This window comes from Pleurodeles waltl, chromosome 4_1 (assembly GCF_031143425.1).
Source record: "Pleurodeles waltl isolate 20211129_DDA chromosome 4_1, aPleWal1.hap1.20221129, whole genome shotgun sequence".
NCBI lineage: Eukaryota > Metazoa > Chordata > Amphibia > Caudata > Salamandridae > Pleurodeles > Pleurodeles waltl.
This window is the reverse complement of record NC_090442.1, coordinates 996,555,923-996,568,526: the sequence shown is the minus strand read 5'-3', so window position 1 is coordinate 996,568,526 and position 12,604 is coordinate 996,555,923. Positions and strand designations below refer to the sequence as shown.

Genomic DNA, 12,604 nt, shown 5'->3' with positions numbered 1-12,604 from the left:
CATTAATGATCACACCCTTTCCTGGCAGCCTCTTAGGGTTTCCATTTATCTAAGTTACTTCCGCACCTGTATCGAGCAGTGCCATAACATGTTGTGTTCCTTTGTGCCAATAAATGATGAGAGGTACATATGGCCGCCTGTGCCCGGGGCTTACCTCTTGCACTGCTCAGACCCCCGGGGTTTGGCCTGACCTTCATAATAAGGGGTCTGGGACTTCCCAGCCATCGCTGGACAAGTCGGGATATAGAGTTGAGACAGGCACCTTCCTATTTTTCCCTGAGTCTGTTTTTTCCTTCTCAGACTCTTCCATGGGGGGTGCTGAGGGCTGCTTCTCATCAAATGCCTCCTTCTCTTTCTGTCTACGCTGCAAAGCTTTCCATTTATTAAGCAGATAAGGGGTAGGCTTCCCATCTATCTCCTGTTTCTTCACCCCAGCATTCACCAAATCTATCCACATTTGTCGTCTGGTCACTTTTATTGTAGATTCTCCTCCCTTATACTTATTGTCCTGCCCCACTGCTCTTGTTGATTTTTGTCTGTCAAGCCCTTCCAATTGTGCCATTAATAACACCACATCCCCCACTGGTCTTCCCTGAGCGGGTCCTAGAAGAGCCAACAAGGCACCTTTCATATGCGGAGGGGCATTTCTGATTAACCGTGCCCTGATCCCTGCTGTCATGGGTTCAACATCAGGTCCTAAAAACTGTTGGGAATACACTGCGTTCTGCATCCCCATTTCTCGCAGTTGTTCATTTGCCTCTGAAATCATATGCCAAGGGCCCCAACTCTCTTCCACATCTATAGCAGTTGGGTACAATTGCTTCACTCCTTCCATCAACCAACCCATTAGAGAGAAAGCTTGTTGCCCCTGTGCACCTCGTAACCGTTGCCCTAACATGGCATTTGTAGTTACTGATCCCATTTTCAAAAGTTCAGTTGGTGACAAATATGTACCATCTGCTCCAGTGTCCCACAATCTCACCAACCATTTAAACAAAGGCTCTGCAGGCATCTACCTTAACATGCGAGTTATCTCCAACAACACACTCTGTGTATAATCTCTTACCAAACGAGAATTCTGTATTTACCCACCATTCACTCCCTTTGATTTATTTTGCACGAGTGGGCGAACCTCCATTACACTTCCCCTTTCACCTTCAATTTCACCTACACGTCCTTCTCCACTTTCAACTCCACCTAGTTCTGCTACACGTACTTCCACCTCATCCTCCCAATTCCAGTCATCATCATTATCCAAGACTGTTCCATCCCAAGTATAAGGATCCCAGTTTTCTTTGCGTACCAATGCCCTCACTTGCACAGCTGAGGGTATTTTAAGCTTCTGCCTACTCTTCTGTTTTGCTACTCGTACTGCTAATGCGGTGCACCTTGCCTCCATTTGATCACCCCTAGTCACTGCACTTTCTATAGTTTCTTTCATAAGTAAGTTCCTTTCCTGCAAGGCTGCAACCTCATCCCGCAGTTTTCTCATCTCTGCATCTTGTGTTAACGTTTTTCTGTACACCGTATGGAGCGCAGACAGGAAAAGCCATCCCACTTGCCCTGCTGCTTTCAGCTCCAGCTTCGCCCCTCTTAGCTTCACACTCTTAACTGCATCTTCCACTTAGAGAGGAGTCACTTTCTCATCTAATGCCTCCCATAACACCGGCGCTGACCACCGGTTCAGGAGTCCTGCCACACCAGAGAACGGGTCAGTTGCTAACCACCCGGGAATGGATCTGGCTTCTGCCCCATGCTGCCTTCCGCTCTCTGCCTCACTTTTCTTACTCCCCAAAGAGGCATTATTGACTTATACCCCACTCCTGGTACCAAAATGTCTTATCTAGGTGATTGGTTGACACCTGTTCGATATCAGTCAATAGGGACGCTCAATGAAGGACCACATGCCAATAATGAACACAACTTAGCTTTAATAGAATTTCAGGGAAATGTATGAATTTAGCACTTCAACAATTGCAGAATAAAAATAGCAATAAAGAGCATCTATATATATATATATATATATGAGTACACTACAAAGAGCATCTATGTATATATATGAGCAAAGACTTCATTGACAGATATAAGCTTGGAATAACTGTATACCAAAATGTGTTACACTACGATGTTCAGGAAGTAAAATATAAACAAGTTGAATACTTCAGATAAGCTTTGATTTGCTGCACACCAAAATGCATGTTTCAATTACTGCAGCAGGCTCACACTACGATGTTCAGAAAGCAAAATATAAACGAGCTGAGTTCTTCAGATTAGCTTTGCTTAACTGCATATCAAAATGTATGTTTCAATTACTGCAGCAGGCTCACACTATGATGTTCAGAAAGCAAAATATAAACGAGCTGAACACTTCAGATTATAAACATAGTGCAAGCATAATAATCAATCATAATAATAGAGCAGAGAAACAAAGGTCTTTCATCCCTGGGTGGAACTTAACTTAGTCCACGAAATGCTGGGAAGCCCTCTACCGCCCGCTTGGACCTCTCTCCCCCTCGAGCGTCACGGTCTCTGAACAGCACAACAGGGAGGCAGCGCTGGGTCTGAAGATGACAGTTTTCACAACTCCACCTGCGAGCTTCAATTCCCTCACCCACCTTTCAGTGCTTAAATAACCTGACGCTTGGATTCTATCCCCTTCCAGCATTTTCTAGCTATGTTATCAGCACATGTCTCTTGGCTGCTCTGCCATTCCCTGGCCATTGTTTTCATTCCATCTTTTACTGTGGTCTCGTTCTCAAGATTGAGACTGAATCTCCTTCACAACCTGTTTCTTACACATGCAGCTGCAAATAAGTTTATCTACGGAATGTCATTAAAAAAAACAAGCTTGAAAGCGAACATCATGATCTTTTCAACGTTGCTCTGGCTTCAGCAGGCATCACGCTCATCTACACTGTTTAAGCTAATTAACCCTTCGCGTCACAATGTCTTCCGCACCTTTCCCTATACTGATCACATGGTCAGGTTGGGAAAGAGTAATTTGAGTCAAACACTTGTGGTGATGAAGAACCAGAGAAATGCAGAAGATGATAAATCAAAAATTCAGAGTTGTGCACAAATGTGCATAGAGCATTGATTGAACACTTTGCCTAGAAGTTATTTCTTTCTTGGCATGAAAAATGCATGTGTGTATGTGTGATCTGCCCTTTGAGCATGGTTTCTGGATCACACCATTTTCTTTTACTAACACCATTTCAGTGAAGTGTCTCTTCATGTGCATGCCTACAGACCAGAATGCATGTTGCCAAAACCTGGCCATCCTCTAAGTGCTGTGGTCATTATGTGAGACCGCCCAGGCCTCTTGTAATCTAATGCATACTTACTTTGATTGGGACCCACACCACACCGTAAACAGACTTTTATATGATGATTTTGGATCACACACTACATTGTTGATACATAGATGATGACAGCAGAACGTGCCCCGAGCATAGGTGTTAAGTTACAAAAAATTAAATCTGCTGGCTCATATGGGGAAGGCTGTCATGAAATTTTCACAGGTAGTGTTGGTCCCTGTAGAGATCATTAGCATGGGTTGGGTAATGGAAAAATCTGCTTGTCCAGGTTATAACCCCCCTCAGGGCAGGAGTCATACTTTGGTGGTAGGGATGGTAGTATAGCAAAAGGCCACTGGTGATGCTTTGCTTGCCCTTATGAGATGGAGCATGCACTGAGGGTGATTAGAATCCCTGGGACAGTTGTCTGGCAAAGATGATAATTTCCCTAAGGTCAAAACACATGCATGTATGGTGGTGAGCTAAGAGTGGGACATTGCATTGTGGTGATGGCCACTGATTAGTCCACAGTCACAAATGTAAATAGCCCTTGGTAGAAAATGTGCTTGCAGAAAATTGTGTCATAAAGCTTGATAGGTGTTAAAAGTTCTGCATTTGTGGGCGCGGTGAGAGTAATAGTAATTATACTAACGTAGTGTTCCGTAGTATAGTTACTGTTAATTGTTAATATTTTCAAAATGCATATATTTCTTTGTTTGCTGATGTTCCTAATCAAAAGGCAATCTCTTTGATTTCCAGGGAAGGATGGTGCATGTCCATTTTCCTTTTTTTGAGTGACTCACTGCCTAATTGATTGTATGTTTAATAAGATGATCCGAGTAGAGTCTTAAGTAGCACAATATTTTCATGAACATTAAATAATAGATTTGAATTTGTTAAGTATCCTTGCATTGTTTTCATCAGCTTGATGTGAACCTTTCCCCTTGTGTTTTTTAGAATGGCATAATTAGTGAAAGCGGTGTTACCAATGAAGGCTTTGAGCCTGACCCCGACCTGGATGATCCCGAAGAGAATGAAATCCAATCCAAGGAGGTGGAGGTGCAAGTGGATTGGAATTCAGACCTGCCAGTCAAAGTGTCGGTCCCCAAAGTCAGCATCCACAGCATCATTTTCGACTTTGGAGGGATACCCTTCATGGACGTTGTCGCCGTGAGGTCAATTAAGCAAGTATGTTTGTTTCCCTTGTACAATATCCATGCCTACTGCAGTAACGCCATATTGAGCTGCAGGGCCGCATTTTTACACACAATAATAATTTGTCACGTACATTTTAACCCCTTCGCTGCCAGGCCTTTTCCCCTCAGGTGCCAAGCCTTTTTTTGGCTGTTTGCGGCAGTTCGCGCTTAGGCCCTCATAACTTTTTGTCCACATAAGCTACCCAAGCCAAATTTGGGTCATTTTTTTCCAACATCCTAGGGATTCTAGAGGTACCCAGACTTTGTGGGTTCCCCTGAAGGAGACCAAGAAATTAGCCACAATACAGCGAAAATTTCATTTGTTTAAAAAAAATGGGAAAAAAGGGCTGCAGAAGAAGGCTTGTGCTTTTTCCCCTGAAAATGGCATCAACAAAGGATTTGTGGTGCTGATATCACCATCTTCCCAGCTTTCAGGAACATGCAGACTTGAATCAGAAAACCACAGTTTCAACACAATTTCGGCATTTTACTGGGACATACCCTATTTTTACTATTTTTTGTGCTTTCAGCCTCCTTCCACTTAGTGACAGACATGTGTATGAAACCAATGCTGGATCCGAGAATGCTAACCATTTCTGAAAAGTAAATAAAATTCTGAATTCATCAAGGGTTCATTTGTTTAGGTCCTACAATGGTTTCCTACAGAAAATAACAGCTAAAATAAAACAATATTGAAATTGAGGTAAAAAAAACGCAATTTTTCTCCACGTTTTACTCTGTAACATTTTCCTGCGATGTCAGATTTTTTAAAGCAATATACTGTTACGTCTGCTGGACCCTTCTGGTTGCAGGGATATAGAGGGCTTGGAGGTTCATCAAGAAACCTAGGAACCCAGAGCCAATAATTGAGCTGCACCTTGCAATTGGTTTTCATTCTATACAGCAATTCATTTGCTGAAATATAAAGAGTGAAAAATAGGTATCAAGAAACCTTTGTATTTCCAAAATGGGCACAAGATAAGGTGTTGAGAAGCAGTGGTTATTTGCACATCTCTGAATTCCTGGGGGGCCCATACTAGCATGTGAATTACAGGGCATTTCTCAAATAGACATCTTTTTTACACACTGTCTTACATTTAGAAGGAAAAAATGTAGAGAAAGACAAGGGGCAATAACACTAGTTTTGATATTCGGTGTTCCCTCAAGTCTCCCGATAAAAATGGTACCTCACTTGCGTGGGTGGACCTAATGCTCGCGACAGGAAATGCAACATGGACACATCACATTTTTTGCAAAGTGCTTAGCTGTAGATTTTGGCCTTTAGCTCAGCCAGCACCTAGGAAAACCTACCAAACCTGTGCATTTTTTTAAACTAGACACCTAGGGGAATTCGAGATGGGGTGACTTGTGGGGCTCTCACCAGATTCTGTTACCCAGAATCCTTTGCAAACCTCAAAATGTGGCCAAAAAACACTTTTTCCTCACATTTCGGTGACAGAAAGTTCTGGAATCTGAGTGGCCACAAATGTTTTTCCACCCAGCATTCCCCCAAGTCTCCCGATAAAAATGGTACCTCACTTGTGTGGGTAGGCCTAGCGCCCGCGAAAGGAAATGCCCCAAAACACAACATGGACACATCACATTTTCCCACAGAAAAAAGAGGTGTTTTTTGCAAAGTGTCTAGCTGTGGATTTTGGCCTCTAGTTCAGTCGGCACCTAGGGAAACCTACCAAACCTGCGCATTTTTAAAAACTAGACACCTAGGGGAATCCAAGATGGGGTGACTTGTGGGGCTCTCACCAGGTTCTGTTACCCAGAATCCTTTGAAAACCTCAAAACCTGGTAAAAAAAACACTTTTTCCTCAAATTTCAGTGACAGAAAGTTCTGGAATCCGAGAGAAGCCACAAATTTCCTTCCACGCAGCGTTCCTCCAAGTCTCCATATAAAAATGGTACCTTACTTGTGTGGGTAGGCCTAGCACCCGCGACAGGAAATGCCCCAAAACACAACGTGGACACATCACATTTTCCTAAAGAAAACAGAGCTGTTTTTTGCAAACTGCCTAGCTGTGGATTTTGGACTGTAGCTCAGCCGGCATCTAGGGAAACCTACCAAACCTGCGCATCTTTTAAAACTAGACACCTAGGGGAATCCAAGATGGGGTGACTTGTGGGGTTTTCACCAGGTTCGTTTACCCAGAATCCTTTGCAGGCCTCAAAATTTGGCCAAAAAAACACTTTTTCCTCTCATTTCAGTGACAGAAAGTTCTGGAATCTGAGACGAGCCACAAATTTACAATTACAATACAAAAAGAATTTCCCATTTCTCATCGCGATCCGATGGCAGAAATGCTGAGAGAGACATGAAAGGAGAGGAAACGCCTTTCCTCTCCTTTCATGCCTTTCTCTGCCCCTCCAGTGATGGGAAGAGAAATCCAAATGCAGGCCTCTGATGAGGTTAGCCCGCGTGATCGCGCGCTGATGTCATCAGATGCCGGGGGGGGGGCAGGGGTGGAAGGGGAAGGGATTCCCCTCCAACCCTGACCTGGTGGGGTGAGGGGGGCGGCCCTCGGGGGGAACACCAGCGCTTCTCCCGAGGGCCGGTACATGGACATATTGGTTACGTATGTGGCGCCTGAGAGGCGCAGCCACGGACGTAACCATTACATCCGTGGCGAACAAGGGGTTAAATATAGTTCATACAATGTGCGTATAAGAGTCACTAGGTAAAACAACGGAAGGGAAAATGAGTTGTATGTGGAAGTAGCTCCGGTCACTCGCTAAAAGTAGGCAATGTTTTTAAAATCACATTATTTTCAATGATGAGGATTGGAAACTGGGTTACACCAGGCATGGCGCTCAAAACATTTGATTGCTAGGTAGTCTTTTTTGTTTGCTTTGACGGGGAAATAAATCTAGTTTACATCAAACAAATTCAGAAATCTGCTTTACACCAAATACATTTCTTCTTCCTCACCAATTCATTGGAGAAATGTAAACGGTTTACTTTGTTGGCTACCTTTATTTCTGGTTAAAAGTGCAGACAGAACTGATCCATTTAGTATAAGTTTGTAATTCCTGTTTGAACTTGGCGTGCTTAGAGTATATTGTTAATTGATAGAATATAGATCTACAGAACTACTGAGGAATCAATTTCAGTCATTTCTGCCACGGCAAAGAGGGCACTGTGAATGCAAATGCACGAAAGTAACTCCTCTCTCAATGCCTTAAGCAACTACTTGCAGCCTCCAATGATGATGTTACTGATTTCAATTTTTTTTATTCTAACATGACAAATGAATCTTTTTCTAAAATGTGTATGATAGAGGCGTGGCTGAGGTGGTGAAGGAGTGAGCCGCGCATTTGGGTCTCTCTCCCGACTTTAAATGCGAAGTGACGAGCGCCCCCCCACCCAGGTGAAAGCTGCCGCCTGCTACCTGAAATCTTGCCCTGTCCACCTGGACCCAAGGGGATCAGCAAAACTGCAGACAAATCACACCTGAAGCAATATGGCCTGCAATATGGCGACCAACCTGTAATTTCGGGCAGGCGGAGTAGCGGGTCTTCACTGTGACCTGGCCACGACTACAGACCCTGGCGGACAACGGGAGCCTACCTAGCGACACTGCAGCTGATGGCGGGGTAGTGGACCACACTGCGTCCTTCCTACCAAAGATTTCTCTCCTGTGGGCTGATTGCGGGCACACAGCCTGGTCCGGGGAGGGGGCGCCTCGCCTGGCCCCTGATGCCTCGCTTGAGCCTTGCGGGACGCAGGCGTCTTGACTCCAGAGGGCGGGTAGGTGGCCCAGATGACGAGCGGAGCCAAGAGCAAGGGCAGAAGACAATGCAGCCCTACAGGAACCACTCCTCCTCTATACTGGACCCGCACGCTGGACGGTGCCGGTGTCCTGGGGATCAACTCCTGCCTGGTGAGCCCGGTGAGACTCCGGGAGAGAGACTATATAAAGACCTTGGGGCCAACAGTGAAGCAGCCCTCTGCCAGTGTAAAAAGACTCAGTTCATCCCAACTGTGCCTCATGGCACCATCCACTCCAGGCTGTGGATTGGAGCACCGGGTTCTGGAGGAACGGACTGGTGAATGCTTGCACCTTCCCCTGCTGACGAGCCGATAACCCATGGCCTAGCCTCCTATGGACTGCCAGATATCGATGGGTCACCTGCCTCACACAAGGAATGAGTGGCTATGCCAGTCTTTGCCACTGGAAACACCAGAAATGGTGGCCCACCTGAAGTAGCTGCCCAGCCCTTGCTGGGAAACGGTCTGAAACACCGCGCAGGACTTGTGAGGCTCCTGACCTCCCCAATATTCTGACACAAACCTCATCTATGCCATTCCTTCCCTAGTAGTAGGTGGTGGACTCTCACAACTGCCCACGTGGCCGGCATTATTGAGGCTGGAACAGGGGCGAACATGGAAGGAACGAGGAGCAAGAAATACGGCATCCTCAGGGACATGCTCACATGCCCCTCTGGGGGACAGGGAGACCCTTCTCCCATACCTTCCACCTTGGATTCTGCCACGGGGCAATGAAGCGGAGGACCCAGAGCTGATTCCTTCCTGGAGTCAATCTTCACGTTCCACAGAGACGACCACCATTCTGTTAAAAAGGAGCTCTCCCAAGACCTGAAAGCGATCTGCACAGATGTGACAGAGCTGGGAGACAGAGTGGCCACACTGGAAGACAGAGAGACACCTAGTGAAAAAGAGAAAGAACAACTCTAACAAGAGGTCCTCCGTCTTAAAGAACAACATATTGATCTCCAGGCACATGCTGAAGACCTCGATAACAGGTCCAGGCGTAACAACATCAGAATCTGGGGGGGGCCTGCATGGAGCAGAGGAAGGGGACATGGAGTCCTATATGCAGGCCCTCTTTGTGCAGATCCTAGATGCCTCAGACCCAAAGCTGATCCAGATTTACAGAGTTGGACTCCCTCCAGCTGGCTCATCACGCTCTACTGACATTTTGGCATGTATCCACAACTTCACCCTCAAAGAGCAGATACTACATAAAGCAAGGGATCAGCATCCACTGAAATTTAGACGACACACTGTCACATTATACCAGGACCTCTGTGCTCTAAAGCTGCCGGAATGCAAGGTCCTCTGCCCAGTGACCACCTTTCTTTGAGACCACGGCATATATTATTCGTGGGGCCATCCTTTTAGACTCATACTTCAATCGGAGGAGTCGCTCCATCAGATCCATTCCTTGAAAGCGGCCTGCGAGCTGTTGGGAATCTACCCGGCTACAACGGAAGAAACATCCCACACCTCTGGAAATCTGAAAGGTAGCAGGAGATCAGGCAAGAGGAGGCCTCTGTCTTCTGCCAGCGATCTACACCTGGACCCCGGCTCAGGAACACAGAGCAGGCCAGGAGTCTTATTACGGGACTCCGACAACAGACAACTGAGGGAGAATGATCGAGCCCTGCTGGACCTAATGTATCAGGTGGGGGGACCACATATCGGCCAGTACCTCAAGGAGAGACCGCTACTGACGATGGTTCAGACCCAGAGATCCACCACTGGGAAGCCAAATATTCCAGCCTTCCCAGGGACAGTTACCTGTTTGGTTGTTATTTTGTTAGAGGTTTTTATTCTGTTAGCCATTTAGATGGGTACCTAACATACAGACTTTCCCCCACTAAGTGGCACGCATGTACCAACTTAGATATACCCTGGAGCATGCACTACAGAGATCATGGTACTCTTGGATCTCGGGGAGCACAATGCCTAGCCGTCTTAGCCTTGACTTAGTCCAATTGCTACTTTACGAATTCTCCCACTGAATGCTAAAGGGCTAAACAACCCAGTTAAGAGATGGGAGGTACTTTCAAATCTAAAGAAGTCTGGAGCCGACATTTGTCTTCTGCAATACACACACCTGTTGCCCAGTGATTGGCACCGCCTCCAGTCCAAACATTCCCACAACAACTTTTCTCCTCCTGAAAACAACAGGGGTGGCTATTCTGTGGCCAGCACATTTTAAGGGGCGATTGGGGGCAGATTAGTAGAGATGAGAAGGCGCCTACTGGCCCTTAGTGTACACATACAGGGATATTCATTCACACTGGGCTCTCTCTACTCTGCCAATGAGGGTAAGAAGTCTTCCTCTGCCGCTCAATGACGGAGATTCTTGCCTTCCCTAACAGACACATATTAGTAGGAGGAGATCTCAATATAGTCTTTGACAACACCCTAGATCGCTCCGCTATGAGACAGGGCGGGATGGGAGAACTAGCTGCTGATTATAAGTACTGGCTTTGGGAGCAGGGTCTCAGAGATCTATGGAGGGACAGCCACCCCACCACACGTGATAACACGTTCTACTCACACGCCCACCAGACCTACGCTAGGTTAGACCATTTCCTAGGAACAGAGGAGGTCCAGTGCTTGTCCCCTGTCTGTGACATAGATGCCTGCTCACTGTTAGACAACTCTGCCATAATAGTATATCAACCCTGGCACTTGCGAGAGACTCTCTTAACAAACCAGAGTTGCTGCAACAAATTACAACCGCAATCCAGGATTTCCTCAATTTCAATAACAGCCCTGATAAGCCCAAATCTCTTCTCTGGGACACCATGAAATCAGTGCTTAGGGGTGAATTTATAGCCATTTCCGCAGTGGACAACAAAGCGCACAAAGAATAACCCACTTCACTTCAGGCGCGAGAACTGGAACAGATTCACAACTGAACTGGAGACCGCAGAGTGTGGCGAAAGCAAGAGGTCGTTAGGAAACAACTGGCAGGGATAGATATAGACAGCGTCGAATATGCCTTGCTACATTTAAAATATTAATTCTATGTTGGGAGAGACAGAAGTGGATGACCCCTAGCTAATAGGTTACATGCCCAATGCCAGAAGACCAGGGTGGAGGCTGGGGAGGACGGGATAGACATCACAGATGACCATCAAATAGCAGACCATTTATGTGAATTCCACACTCAGCTTTATACAGCCTAGACACTTACACTAGAGAGGCCTACGCAATACCTAGGGCGGACACACACAACTAGCCTTACACCGGAACAGGCCAGTGACCTTGACACTCCACGTCATCGGAGCGATAGCCAGACAAAAGATTCACAAATCGCCTGGCCCGGATGGCTTCCCAGCCTCATTTTATAAAGCCTTCTGCACAACTCTAGCTCCCATCCTTACAAGGCTTTTTAACTCTTATACTGGCCCAGGCACTATCTCCCAGTCGATGATGAAAGCGTCAATTAGTGTTATCCGCAAACCTGGTAAAGATCTGAAACAATGCGGGTCAAATAGACCTGTCTCCCTGCTAAACAATGATCTTAAACTTTACAGGAGTATTTTTGCAGCCCATCTGAACCCCTTAATGCCAGGGCTTATAGCCCCCCTCCCAATCAGGCTTCACTCCTCATTGGCAATGCAGCGATAATACAAACAAGCATTTTCAATGCAATAGTTCTAGCATTTGCTTGAGTTAGAGGTATTAGTGTTGTAAATGCATAACTGGGCTTTTCTTGCCACATAATTTGGTCAACCCTGCTGCATAATTTAGTCCTCTCTGCCAGATAATTCCAGTGGCCTTGCATATAACTAAAGCATTTCCATTTACATTCTTCCTCTTTCTGCAGCAAAAAATGAAAACATTGTCTGTATTTATTATATTTACATCACTGACCAAACTTTGTGTTTCCTGGGAAAATGTTTGCAAGTACCTTTAATATAAAGGAACCCTGCTTTTGCCCTTGTTGCTCTGTATAGTCATGCAATTCCTCTGTAACTTTCAATATCCATATATTGTAAGGCTAGGGATACGTTTTCCCACTTGTCAACCCATAACACCAAAGCAGCTACAGGAGCAGCCTCAGGCCAATTACTTTCAAGATTACAAAATGCAAAATACCAAAGCTTAGAGAATCTGGGAAGATGTTAACACATACCGCAGAAAGCTTTACTGACACCAACATGCAACAGATTAAAAAGTATTTATGAGACCTTGCACGCAAATATGACCAAAGAGGGCCCTTAAAATAGGAAACAAATGTTAAAATGGTAAAGGCAAAAACTATAACTGCCTCAACAAAATCGCGTTTAATATAATATTTGACAAAAAGGCGTGGTTTTGTTAGACCAAGAACATCAAAT

At 45.6% G+C, this 12,604-nt stretch overlaps 1 protein-coding gene across 1 annotated transcript in view; it reads left to right on the top strand.

Moving 5' to 3' along the window:
• Positions 1–12,604, top strand: part of SLC26A4 (solute carrier family 26 member 4) — a 177,707-nt gene that overhangs the window by 149,835 nt on the left and 15,268 nt on the right. The window contains exon 17 of the mRNA XM_069229830.1: positions 4,254–4,484. Coding sequence (XP_069085931.1) covers positions 4,254–4,484 — 231 coding nt within the window. The remainder of the gene's footprint in view (positions 1–4,253; positions 4,485–12,604) is intronic.